Below are 13586 nucleotides of genomic sequence, written 5' to 3'. Positions count from 1 at the left end.
AAAACAGAAATCATTCTTTCTTAATATATTATAGTTGATAAGAAAAAACAATGAAGATTTTCTTGTAGATGTTAGCTGTCAAATATATAGATATAGTGAAAAATAAATGTTGATTTAGTTAACTACTAAAATTAGCTGATATTTTAATATGAGGACAAATTCTGAAAATGGGTAGCTTTAATGCAGGTTCATTCCAGGAATATGTTTGTATTAGTTAAGTTTAAAATTGTGTTCCTTGGCAAACTATAAAAGATTTCCAAAGTATTAGACACCCACTTTTGTGCTGGAATTTAATATGCAACTTTTTATTGGAAAATAATCGTCCTTGTCTGGCAAAATCCACCATGCAATATTTCTGTTAGTAGGTATAATGCAATAAAGACAGGGAGGGCTATTTATCACTACAAATTTTGAGGATTTCAGGATTCTTTTTATTATTTTAATATATTTCTTTGATATTAAATCAGAAAAATGATAAATTACACCTGTCTAGGCTGTTTTTCTTTTTTACTGGAAAGTGATGTACAACCCAATTCTAGTGGTCATTTTGGCTTTTTAAGATATGTATTTTTTCTTATTAAAAAAAATTCAACCTGTATTTTTTTTCTAATAATAATGCTGAAATACTCTTTATTTCTAACATATGAAGTGGTTTATAAATACTTCTCGTATTGCAAACTCCGGCCTTTTCATGATGAATTACTTTGAGAGCATATCTGGAAAGAAGCCTCGGTCATTTTATAATATATATCTATTGTTTAGATTTACCCTGATTTTTAGGTTGAAATTGATATGTAATATAAAACTAGTTTGATTTGTATTATTTTAGTGTAATTTGCATAATACCTAATTTATTTGTATCTGCTATTTAAGATCCTTTTTCTATCATGTTATACCTATTATATATTCTTTAATCCAAATATTATAATCTTTTATAAGCTGTTTATTGCTTTTGAACACTTCTTAAACGTAATTAAAAAATCACATTTTCAGAAAATTTATTAGATAAAAGTTTTAAAATTGTAATTTTTTAAACCAAGGGATATAAATAATTTCAACATGGGTACATTGATTTATATTTTTTAACAATTATTTGAGGTTTGCATATTTAGAAATATATATTAGCTCAATTTGATTTCAGTGCTCAGTTATTTGAATTATAAATCATTATGTCCCTTCTAGCTGATCAGTCATGAAATATCTTTGAATTCATTTACATAATGGAATATGTGAGGGGTGTATTTATTTCAGTTCAGTCACTGGTTACCTAATGTATGTTTTGTTGTTTCCAATCGATTTCTTTATTAGGATATATTTTTTCATCTTGATTTTAAAGCAACACATTGTTCTGTGTCAAAAAATAAGATGGCATTCTTCAGCTATAGAAAGTTATATAAGATAAAAATAATCACCTATTGGCTCCTATTAATGGAAGTCTAGTTTTGTTGTATTCAAAATATTTTTACTTAAAATATTAATGATGTATAAAAAGCATGTTTTCGTACAATGAAGTTTTAAAATATTCCTGATTTCTTTATAATGTTATCTCCAGATATTTTTGTTTTGCTTTGTGTTTTATCTGCTTTGGATGAAGCTTACTCAGTGTTTCTGAGGTCTAAAGCCAGTCTCTGAACTTTGCTGTTCTTTATCTGACCACATATTTGGAGCTGAAACTGAAAAAAATTTTCATTTTTATGAAATGCTGAGAAGCCTTCAGTTGCCTTGAAAGAATGGCTTCAAAATTTAGTGAGTATCAGAGTGTAAGTGCTTGTAAAGACAAAAATTATTAGACCAGAGCTTGAAAATTTTATCAAGCCTCAGGTGAAGTTAGCTCAGGGACTGCACTTCAAAAACTTCTGTTAGGTAATTAGAAAATAGAGCGGAGCTAGGCTTGGTGGTGCATGCCTGACATGCCAGCTACTGGAGAGGCAGAAGGATTGCAAGTTTGAGGCCAACCTGGGCAACTTAATGAGACTCTGTCTCAAAATAAAAATAAAAAAGACTGAGGATATAGCCCAGTGGTATAATAACCTTGGTTTTGATCACCAGTACAGCCAAAGAAAAAAACAGTGAGAGAGTGAGTGAGTGGAATTATTTGACCTAAACAGAAAGTCAGGTACCACAGGCGGTTCTTCATAGGACTTCGTCCATACTACAAAAAAATCAGACTTGACATTTTTAAAGATATAGTGATCTAGTTCTCTAAACAATAATGTGGGAACTGGGGAGGCTGCTATTACATGACCCCCAGATTATAACTGTTCTGTAGCCTTTTATCCTAATGTTACCATTTACCAAATTGGAGCTTTCTTAGTTGGTAGTAGTAGTGTAAATTTTTAAATCCACTGACCTTTTTTGCAAGAAAATTTATTTTCTATCAGATTCACAGGGCATATATAATATGTTTTGCAAATATATTTGAGTAACTTTTTAATGTTTTCAAATTTCTAAGATGAAATTTTAAGATGTCTTCATTCTAAATATCTTTCTAACATCCATTGAGCTAAAATGGCTCTCTGTCTAGGGCCAGCTCTCCGCAATCAGGTTCAGTACTTGGGAATCCTTCCTCTTCTTTGAAATGTTTTCTTATCTGAAATTCTAGTTTCTGTCTAAATGGTGAAGAGATGAAAGAGCAATAAAATAAATTTGCTCATTTTAAATGTAGAGAAATATAGAGGAAGGTGTTAAATCTCATCTAAAATTCTGTTAATCATTAGTTGAAGTCATTCTTACTTTGAAAAATAATTGATGAATATTTCTGCTGCAACTCATTATTCATCCAGATTTAGAGCACTATAATGTCTGACTTTGGATTTCAGATATATAATAAGAAGAAATTTCATTCTGTATCAGGCGCTGTATTGGTAGTTGTCCTTTATCACATAATGTTCAAAGGTTTGAGAAAACCCAAAATGCATTTAGCTTTTTTTTTTTTTGGTACCAGGGATTGAACTCTGGTCCTTGTGCTTGCGCAGCAGGAAGCGAAACCACTGAGCTAAATCCCCGGCCCCTACATTTAGCTTTTTAAAAACAAATCCCATGAGAAGAGTTGTGCTTTAATTCATGAATTTATCCAAACTCATTTTTTATTTTATTAATACTGTTAACTTCAAAATTTCTTAGGACTGATGACTTCTTTATGCTATTGGAAAACCACCTACATAATTCCTAGGGCCTAAGTATAAAATTTAAACTATGGGATCCCTTGTTTAAGAGAATTAAGAATTTTAAGACTCCAGCAACAGAACATTAAACCAAGATCAGACCTTTCTAAGCACCTTGCACACCTGGGAAGCTAGCCTTGCTTAACTGTGAAAAAGAAATGATTCCTTCCATTTGGCTTCAGACTAACTCAAGATTTTGCAACTATCTTCTTTCCTCCTGTACACCAGAATGTGGTGAATATAATTCCTTTCCATATGTGTTGGAAATATATTTGTCTATTAGTTTATTTCAGTTGTTTTGGTTTTTGGAAGCCAGAGTCCATTTCCTGTCAAAGCTGCTTGATCACCATGATAATTTTGTTTTTCAGTTCCATACCTTCCCTGGCTTCATTTGTCTTTGGTTCCTTCTTTAAGTGCATACTTATCTAGATTTAACATTGATTAGGAATAAAATAGTGATTTTTAAATTTAATTCCATACTCAATGACTTACTTTATCTTAGTATCTACTTTCAGTTCTACAAATACTTAGTGAACATTTGCTAAATATAGGACAAAAGGATAAGTAAAATATAAATTATGCCTTCACAGGTCTTTAATTCTAACAGAATTGACCCTAATTCTAGACTCCCTTTCCTATATTTTTTTAAGATCTTGAAGTCAAATTTTTATTAGAACAGTTTTATTTTCTTTAACTCAAATTATACACTAATTTTTGAAACTCTACACATTTAAAACAATGTGGATATGTGACATTGCTTATGACTACTTTACGGGAACCATTTTATTCGACACTCTTTAGATATAGGTTATAACAAACCAGTAAGTATAAGACTTTTTTATGGACCAAGTAATGTACAAACTAGCACATCCTTACCCTAGCCCCAGTCTTTTCCACCACTTAGGTGTGAATTCTGAACATGATGGGAGGCAGGAAAAGAATAGAGGATGAGAGATGAAACCGGTGTCTAGGATGAAATAAGAATGAAGGATAGAAGTTGTGGTTAAAATCAAGAATGACCCCCCCTAAAACACATGCTCAGCAGGGATTTTGGAAGATGATTGCATTCTGGGACAACTTTAGCTGTCTTTCTGTGGGTGGAGTGTCTAGTCGGAAGAGGTAGGTCACTGGGGCATGACCTAAGGCTGTATCTTCCTCCCCGGCTGCCTTCTTCTCCCTCTGCTTTCTGGCCATCATGATGTGAGCATCTTTCCTCTGTCGAGGCCCTTCCACCATGCCATTTCTGCTTGGAGCCAGTCGACCATGGACTGAAAATTCAGTAAGCCAATATAAACCATCACCACCACCCCCTTTTAAGTTGTAGGTGTCAGGTATTGTGTCTCAGCAATGAGAAAGTAAGACAGAAATAAAATTGGTTATGTCTATTACAGAGAAATATTTTATAATAAACACTAATTCTGCTTTTGTGAAATAATGTTAAAATGCATTGCTCTATTTCACTGAATACCACCATCTCCAGATGGTTTGTGATAATGTTAAATAAAACTAGTTTCAGCATACATCCCTCAGGCATATGTCTATTAACATTTCTCATCAAAAGAAGTGTTGGTTTATTTCTTTGCTTTCTGTCTCTACCAGCCATGGGAAGGGAGGTCACATAATTTATCTCCTCTGTTTGTTTATTTTTTGTACTAAAGACAAATATAAGAATCTGCTCTACTCCTCTACAGCTCCCTTTTTCAGACCTTTCCCAAGTTCTTCTTGATTCCCAAGATTACCTCCCTCAATCATTGCTTTGAACTGATTATTTCTCTTCCCAAAAGCACAGAACCACTTCCATTTCCTTCTTAGATCCAAGTAATATTGTTGATTTGAATTTGAGTCCTTAAATAATACCTTACTGAGTTCCCATTGCTAATTCCCTGATCCACCACATAGTCGTAATTTGTACTTTATGCTTGGGCCAAGAACATTCATTTTACCTCCCCTGACACCCTTTATTATCCTCTCCTAAACACCACATGTTCCGTTCTCCCTACTTTGAAACTTTGAGACTCAACTAGGTCCTTTTCAGATTTTCAGTTCTTGCTAAAGATTGAGTAAAGCTATCCTGAAATAGCTGTAATCCTTAGTTATTTAGTGCTTAGTAAATATTAATTGCTTTTATTTTCTCTGCCATCTTTTTTTTCTTAACGTTCCTGAACTTGTTCTTATCTGTGTATCTAGATATGGGTATAATATAGTGTAGTCTTTACTAGCCTTGTTTCCTACTACTGTAAGTTATAATTTATTAGAGATTTAGCTGGGGTTTAGCTCAGTGGTTCCGGCACCTGCCTTGCAAGCGCAAGGTCCCAAGTTCGATCCCCAGTAACAAAAAAAAATTATTAGAGATTTAAATTTTTTCCTGACCTCTATAGTTTCCAAAACTAAAAATAGTGCACATTTAAAATATATCATTATCCCTCCTGTTAAGTGAGTAAGCCTTAACTCTTGCACCTTGTAATCAATTACTAGTATCACTTAAAATACTTCATCTTGATTATACCTGTTTGAACTTTTTAGTTTAGTGGGTAGCATTCGTGAGCATAATCCTTCTTTGAAATAACTAAATTTATATTTCAGTAACCATACCTACCTAATTTCTGACATGTAATATTCTTACCTTTGAACTTTTTTCTATTAACAGGATCTAATTCTATCTGTATTTTCTGTGAACATTTGTCCCTCTTAATTATTTGCCTAGATCAGTATCACTATCCACCTTCTTGTACTTAGTATCTTACATAGCATTCCAATTCTAAAACAACTTCTCCATGTTTTAACATGTGTAAATAGGATTTATTTTATGGTTGATGGTATTTTCAAATTTTAATTTTTTCCTACTACTGCATAGGTATTTTTAAAATCAGTGACATTTTAGATTTGATGAAATGTGGCAGATAGTAAAGGTTTGATATTGTGAGTTGAAGCTGCATTTACTGCTACCATGTTGATAGGCTGCTAAAGTGTGTGGTACACCTATAACTTATGAAACCAGTTTATTCTCAACTAAGTTATTCTCCTCTTCAAATGATACAGACTTTCAGAACTTTCAGCATCTGCAAGATACACCATTCTTTTGATCTTTTCTCACCTTTGTCCCCCCCCCCTTTTTTTTTTTTGGTGCCGGGGATCGAACTCGGGTCCTTGCGCTTGTGTGTCCCCCATTTTTTATGCTCAATATCAATAAGACCATCTTCATCTTTCTGTTTTATAATCACATAGATACAGGAATTGCCTAGGAATTTTAACAGGTCAGGTCACAATTAGCTAGGCTATGGACTTTGCTTAGATGGATGTTATAGTGGCCCATTAATGAATTGATCCTTCGTAGAAGAAAAGATTTCTCTGACTCTGCTGGGACCTAGTTACAGTTTTAGTTGTATTTTGAGAAGCTAGTGACCTCTGGAGGAACAAACACTAACTTTTTTAAAATCAAGTAGATATGGTAAAGCCTAGTGAAAACAACTTATGCATTAGAGTCAAGACAGACAGACCTGGATTTGAATCTTGGCTCTACTATTTACATGTTTCATGTGTGACCTTTAAGAAACTCTTACTACTCAGGATGTCTAGTATTGTTGATATTATACTTGCTACCATTACCATGTTTATTGCTGTGAGCTACAGGCCTCTGAAATCTAACGTAGTACTGACATAATTCATCTAATGCTTCCACCAAACTTAAAATAGCACAGCCTATAATAACCTTAGTTTCTTAGAGAATAAGATGAAAGTACAAAGATCTTAAAGATGTATCCACATGATTTTTTTAACATTACAGATTTTCTTAAGTCCATACCTAGTTGGGAATAGAATTCCTATTAGAGAATGTAACTATTCCAATGGATTTAATTCTTTTCTTTATATAAAAAAGTAAAAATTCTTACTCATTTTTCTTTAGCATGTAATTAAAAGACAGTGAGGCTGGCCTTGGTACAAAGAGCACAGATGCAGTTCTACAGAAAACGTATCTTTGGCAGATGAGATTCTTCCTGTTAATGTTCTGTTTATTGCATCCATAAATATTCTATTGTCAAAACATGACTTACTGTTTATTAACATCACTGACAGGAAAATTCCTGTTAATGACAGCATTCGTATTACCTATAGACCCTGTCACTTTTGACTTTGCAATTTCAAGAGAATTGAATTTGGTAATTACTTAAGCTATTTCTAAGTTTATTGATCCCCACCCTTGTTTAACTGAGTGAACTTTGATTGACAGTTCTGCTTCATGATTAATGATTTTGGAAAATCATCAAATCTACCATCTTTAGACAGGACAAAACCTGCTACATACCATCTCAGATCTTGGTGCCCTTTAGTCTGTCAAAAGAACACAATGGATTGATTATCCCCCTGAGCAAAGCACTGAGGAAAATGAATGCATGCAGCCCCTGCCCTTAGAAAGATTATAGTCTTAAGAGAAGATAAAGTGAGCCAAATATGAATGCTTAATACACAACTGTAACGGTCACTTTGGAGTCAGAGGGACTTCACTCTAAATCATACTAATTGGCTTTTTTTTGCTGTTATTTCTTATTTCTAGTATGTTTCCTTATCTGAAAAATAAATATAATACTACCTATTTCATGAAACTGTGAGAATTAGCTTTGCAAGGTAGTACACATTGTGTAGTCTCTGTATCTTTGTATTTTCTTACCTGATTTATAATTGTCAAGACCTTTCAATCATCTGATTCTCAAGACAATCCTGAAAAGTTAGCTTGGGCATAGATTTCATCTTTATTTGTTGGAGTGGGTAGCTGAGGTTCAGAAAGGCTGAATATGTTACTCAGACTCATCCAGCTGATTGAATGATGTAGACAGCCAAGAGCCCAGGTTTCCTGACTTGTGTTCACGTGTGTTTTCCATTCTCTTACACCTCATACCTGAGTAACTGAAATTTAGAATTAGGCCTTTCGTTGCCATTGTAGAGAGGCAACTTAACAGAATTCTGAATTTGGAGATAATGAGACAGAACAGAGTCGCTGTTCACTGTAACATAAATGGAGCAATGTGCAAGTGTTACAGTCTTCGGGGAAGACAAGAGCAAGACTATGGAGCAAGACTACAGTAGAAAACACACAATTATGGTAAAGGAAGAGAAAGAGGGTCTTTGCATACCAAATAGATATGCTTAAAACCCACGTCACACTAGAAATTATTTAGGCCTTATATTCATGTTTATAATTGCTCAACTTTTATTCTCAGAGTTTAACTGTTCAAGTGATAATATGGTACACTAAAAAGTGATGGTTTTAGAAGTCAAACCAATTCAGATCTCAACACAATCAACCCGCAGCTGTATAATTTTGCTTAGGCAAGTAACTTAATTTCTCTGAGCTTGTTTTCTTATCACTACAGAATAGAAATAGTAAATAATATTTAATTGTGTAATTGTGAAGATTAGGTGAAATAACATGAAAAATGCTTTCCACATAGGCACTTGAGGAATTAGTTCTTTTAAACTGTTCTTCAGCACTTTATGCAATCTGCTGTATCTTCCTAACTGTATTCTGATTTTAAATTTGTAATTGAGCTCATTGTTTCTTAGAATTGAATAATTTCCTCTTTCTTGATAGCCTATTGTGGGTCTTTTATAATTATTTTATTATAAAATAACAGTAAGTAAAAAGAAATTCTCAAGTTATAACCAAAATGTAAAACAGGTCAGTTCTAATTTTCCACTACTAAGACTTTAATAGTAAAGGAGTTCTTGTCTTAATTATAAAATTCATTCTTCCTTTCCTTAACTGGAATATGTATAAGATGGGAAAGTAATTGCACTGGTTAATAATGGATTATCATTTCTAACAGAATGAAAGGCATTCTATAGGAATACTCAAAAATCATATTAGTCTTCATAAGTAGAAATTAATGCCATTTTGATTTGGTATTATTTTGTGATTTATTATGTATTGGTAAGACAAATATATTTTTCCAGATTCCTTAACTTCTATTACCTATATCCTTTTAAAAAAACTTGTGAAAATAGATGCTGTGAAATTCATGCTAAAAAATCACACGGTAAGTCTTACTTCCTAACTTAATGCCTAGAATTTTCTGGATAGTTTAGGTCAAGCATTAGTAACTTTGGATGCTCTTTTACTTTCATTAGAGTGAACACTTCCCCTTTCTTGGCATCAATGACAGTTACAGTCTCAGTGACTTCAGGTGCCGAACAACCTTCTACACAGCCCTCACTCGCCTTCTGATGGTAGATCTAGGTAAGGTTAAGAATTTAAGCTAAATTAATAAAAGATCAGCAGTATACAAAGTCTGTCCCCAAAAAATGTATACAGACTTCAGGAAAAGAAAAACTTGTATAAATATTTTAATACTAAATTTATTGAGACATCATAAGATTGATACAAGTTATCTTTGGCTTCTACAGTCAAAGAGGTGCTCAAAGTAGTGCCGATTAGCTTCCAGGCATTTATTAGTACAGCGAATTACTGCTTGGGTAACCCTGGTTATTGAGCTTGCTGCACATGCATTTTCAGTTTCTTCCCGACAATGTAGTGGGTTTTCTGTGATATACAACATTCTCTAGGGTCCCCCATACGAGGGTAACACCATCTGTTGAAAAAACGTCATACTGTTTTTCTTTTCCTGAAATGTGTATATATTTTTTGGTGGACTCTTATGTGAATAAAAGAATGCAATGCTAGTAGGTGTTACATTTAATTTATTAGAAATGGCCATCTTTCAAATCCTCTATACCCTTCTAAGATTTGAGCATTCACTTGTTAACATCATTGCTAAAAGACAAATTTTTAAACTTCAGGTGATATTTTTCACTTCATTTAGCACTTACCTTGATTCTTTACCTCAAAAATTATTTTGTGTATCCTTTGACCCATTAATTTCACTGTTATGAATTTAGGAATAACCTTAAGCACAGGAAGAGTTTTTTATAGTAACACTTAAACTAAGAGGAAAAATGGGAACAATGTCAATGTCCTATAGCAGTGGCAGTGAACCTATGGCAGGCATGCTGCAGCAGGCTGTTTGTATCATTAAAAGCTCTAAAAGGTTTGCCATCACCATCCTTAGGAAATTATAAAATTATGGCCCATCCACTTATTTAATGGAATGGTTTGTAGTCATTAAAAAATGATTATTTGAAGATAGGACAACGCATGAAATTTTGTGTTATATGAAGTAAAAAGACAAGTATTGTACTGTGTACATGGCATGATTACGTATATGGGGGGATATCCATAAAAAAGGCTTAAATGAAATTGTTCAAAAATACTAAATATAGCCAATTTGGAAAGCGTATGGAAGTTCCTCAAAAAAGTAAACTAGAAGTACCATATAATCCAGCAGTCCCACTACTGGTTGTATTATACCAAGGGAGATGAAATTAATATGTTGAAGAGACATCTACACTCACATATTCATGGCAGCACTGTTCACTATAGCCAAAATATGGACACAACCTAAATGTCCATCAAGTGATAAATGAATAAAGAAATTGTGGTATATATACACAACAGAATACTCTTCAGACATAAAAACAAAGAAACTAGCAGGCTTGGTTGGACAGGCCTATAATCCCAGCACTCTAGGAGGCTGAGGCAGGTGGATCATAAGTTTGAGCTCAACCTGAGTGACTTATCAATCCTGTTTCAAAATAAAAAGTGCCAAAAATGTAGCTCAGGGTGAGGGCCCTGTGTTCAATCCACACTGTCCCTCCCTCCCTCCCCCCCAAAAATCAAAGAAATCCTGCCAGCAATTGCAGTAACATCATTGAACCTGTAAGACATTGTATTAATGAAATAACCCAGGCACATAAATACTGCATGATCTAACTCATATGCAGAATCTAAAAACATTGATCTCATAGAATCAGACAGTAGAATGATAGTTACAAAGACTGAGCAGTTGATGCAGTGTAAAATGATGTTGGTCAAAGCTTTGATACAAAATTTCAGGTAGATAGGAAAAATAAAATTCAAGAGATCTTTTGTATAACCTAGTGACTATAATTAATAACAACATGTTGTATTCTTAGAAATGATAAGAAAATGGATGTTAAGTATTCTTACCACAAAAATAACTGTGAAATAATGCACAGTTAATTAGCTAAATTTAATTATTCTATATTGTATATCCCCTGAAAAACATGTTGTATGTGGTAAATACATATAATTTTATCTTTTAGTTTAAAAAATAATAACTAAAGCATACTGAATTTTGTCTTTGGTAAGTTATGGGTAATTTTCCCCACTTCTGGTTATTTGAATTCTTAAATGCATAACTTTTATAATAGTAAAAAAAGTCCTTATTTCTAGTTTTCTTAAACATTATTTTATCTGATACATAAAAATTGTGCATATTTAATTAGGTGCCATGTAATGTTTCAACACGTGTATATATTACATAATATTTAAATTACATGAAACATATCTTTTGGGGATAGGGATGCTGAGAATAAGCCCTTGGACTTGTGCATGCTAGGCATACTCTCTACCGTTGAGTTACATCCCCAGCCCAATGTTAAACACATTTGTCTCCTCAAACATTTATCATTTCTCTATGATAAAAACTTTGAAAATCCTTTCTTCCAGCTTTTCAGACTGTACAGTACATCTTTGTTATCTATAGTCACCCCACTGTGCAGCAGTAGTACACGGGAACCTCTTACTCCCATCTAACTGTAACTAGGAGTAAGAAACCCTGGTGGCTACTACACAGTGGGGTGGTTGTGCGGCCCTCCTCCATCCCACCACATACCCCCCAACCCTCACTTACCTCTGGGACCACCATTCTCCTTTCAAGTGTCTTGACATTAACTGTTACGGATTCCACATATGAGTGAGATCATAAAGTATTTGTCTTCCTGTGTCTGGCTTATTTCACTTAACACAATGATCTCCAGCTCCGTCCATGTTGTTGTAAATGATAGGATTTCATTTTTTTTCATTTTTCATTTTTTTTCATTTTTTTTAATAGTACTCCCGTATATATATATATATATACACACATATATGTATATATGTATATATATGTATATATATATGAGATATATGTATCACATTTTCTTTATCCATTTATCAGGTGATGGACACTTAGATTGTTTTCATATCTTAGCTGTTATAGATTGTGCTACAGTAAACACAGCACAGTTGTCTCTTCGACATAGTGATTTCATTTCCTTTGGATATTTAACCAGTGGGATTGCTGAATTATATGATAGACTTTTTAAAACAATTTTTTGAGAAAAGTTCAGATTGTTTCTACCAAGAGTGTGCAAGTCTCCTTTTTTTCCACATCCTTGCCAGCACTCCTCTTTAGTCTTTTTAATAATAACCTTTCTTACTATGACAAGGTGCCATTTCACTGTAGTTTTAATTTGTATTTACCTTATGATTAATGATGTTGAACATTTTTTATGTACTCATTGTCCATTTGTATGTCTTCTTTTTAGAAATGTCTATTCAGATCTATTGCTCATTTTCTAATTAGGTTTGTTTGTTTTTGCTGTTGAGTTTTTAGAGTTCCTTATATATTCTGGACATCAACTCTTTGTCAGATGAGAGTTTTCACATATTTCCTCTCATTCTGTAGGTTGTCTCTGCACTCTGTTGATTGTTTCCTTTGTTGAACAGAAACTTTTTAGTTTGATAATAAGGGGTTTTTTTGGTACTGGAGATCGAACTCAGGACCCTGTGCTTGTGAGGCCAGCACTGGAACCACTGAGCTAAATCTCCGGCCCAAAACTTTTTAGTTTGAGATAATCCCACTTGTCTGTTTTTGCTTTTGTTTCCTATGTTCTTGAAGACTTGTTCAGAAAATTTTTGCTTGCTTTTAATTTACTTTATTGTAAATCTGAAGTTAATGAGAAATAACCCTAAGTAGACAGAACCTTGGATGGGCACTTAAGGTTTTCTGTGTAACAATGTTATTCTGGATTCCTACATTTTCGATTATTTCTGGATTTTCTACATTTTAATTTCGCAGGTTATCAGTGGTTATAGATACATGAGAGGGTTCAATCAATGACAGGGTCATCCTTAGTGAATATAATACCGATGATATGTTTTTCTCTTGAAATGTGTTGATTAATCTGTCATCTTAAATATGAAGTTTTTAAAATGTGATCATACACAAGGAAAGAAGATAAATAATTTTATTTTGCACATAAAAGGCATTGAACTTTGAAATGGAAAGGTGAGTAAACCTCTCAGTGGTCCACATCCATATTATTTTCATGAATTTCAGCAGAATAAATTACCAGAAAGTCAGACAGCTAAAAAGTTGAGAGAAATGCAACTAGAATGATTAAAGAGTTTAGTGGGATTGATTTCTAAGAAAAGATTAAAAGAACCTTGTATGTATAACTTGGCTAAGTGACAAGTAGGGCTGGAGGCAAAGAGAACTGTCTATAAATATTTGAAGAGTGTAAACC

General features: G+C 33.3%; 1 protein-coding gene across 4 annotated transcripts in view; it reads left to right on the top strand.

Annotated features, from left to right (window-relative positions):
• Nucleotides 1–13586, top strand: part of Ranbp17 (RAN binding protein 17) — a 348452-nt gene that overhangs the window by 231972 nt on the left and 102894 nt on the right. For all 4 annotated transcript variants that reach the window (XM_004836388.4, XM_013078434.3, XM_021239677.2 and 1 more), the window contains 2 exons: nucleotides 9133–9196; nucleotides 9288–9396. In XM_004836388.4, the coding sequence (XP_004836445.2) occupies nucleotides 9133–9196; nucleotides 9288–9396 (173 nt within the window). The remainder of the gene's footprint in view (nucleotides 1–9132; nucleotides 9197–9287; nucleotides 9397–13586) is intronic.

The sequence above is a fragment of the Heterocephalus glaber genome, unplaced genomic scaffold (genome assembly GCF_053883595.1).
Source record: "Heterocephalus glaber isolate CG9 unplaced genomic scaffold, H.glaber_assembly_v1.0 deba00001606, whole genome shotgun sequence".
Lineage (NCBI taxonomy): Eukaryota > Metazoa > Chordata > Mammalia > Rodentia > Bathyergidae > Heterocephalus > Heterocephalus glaber.
This window is presented reverse-complemented; position numbering and strand designations above follow the sequence as displayed.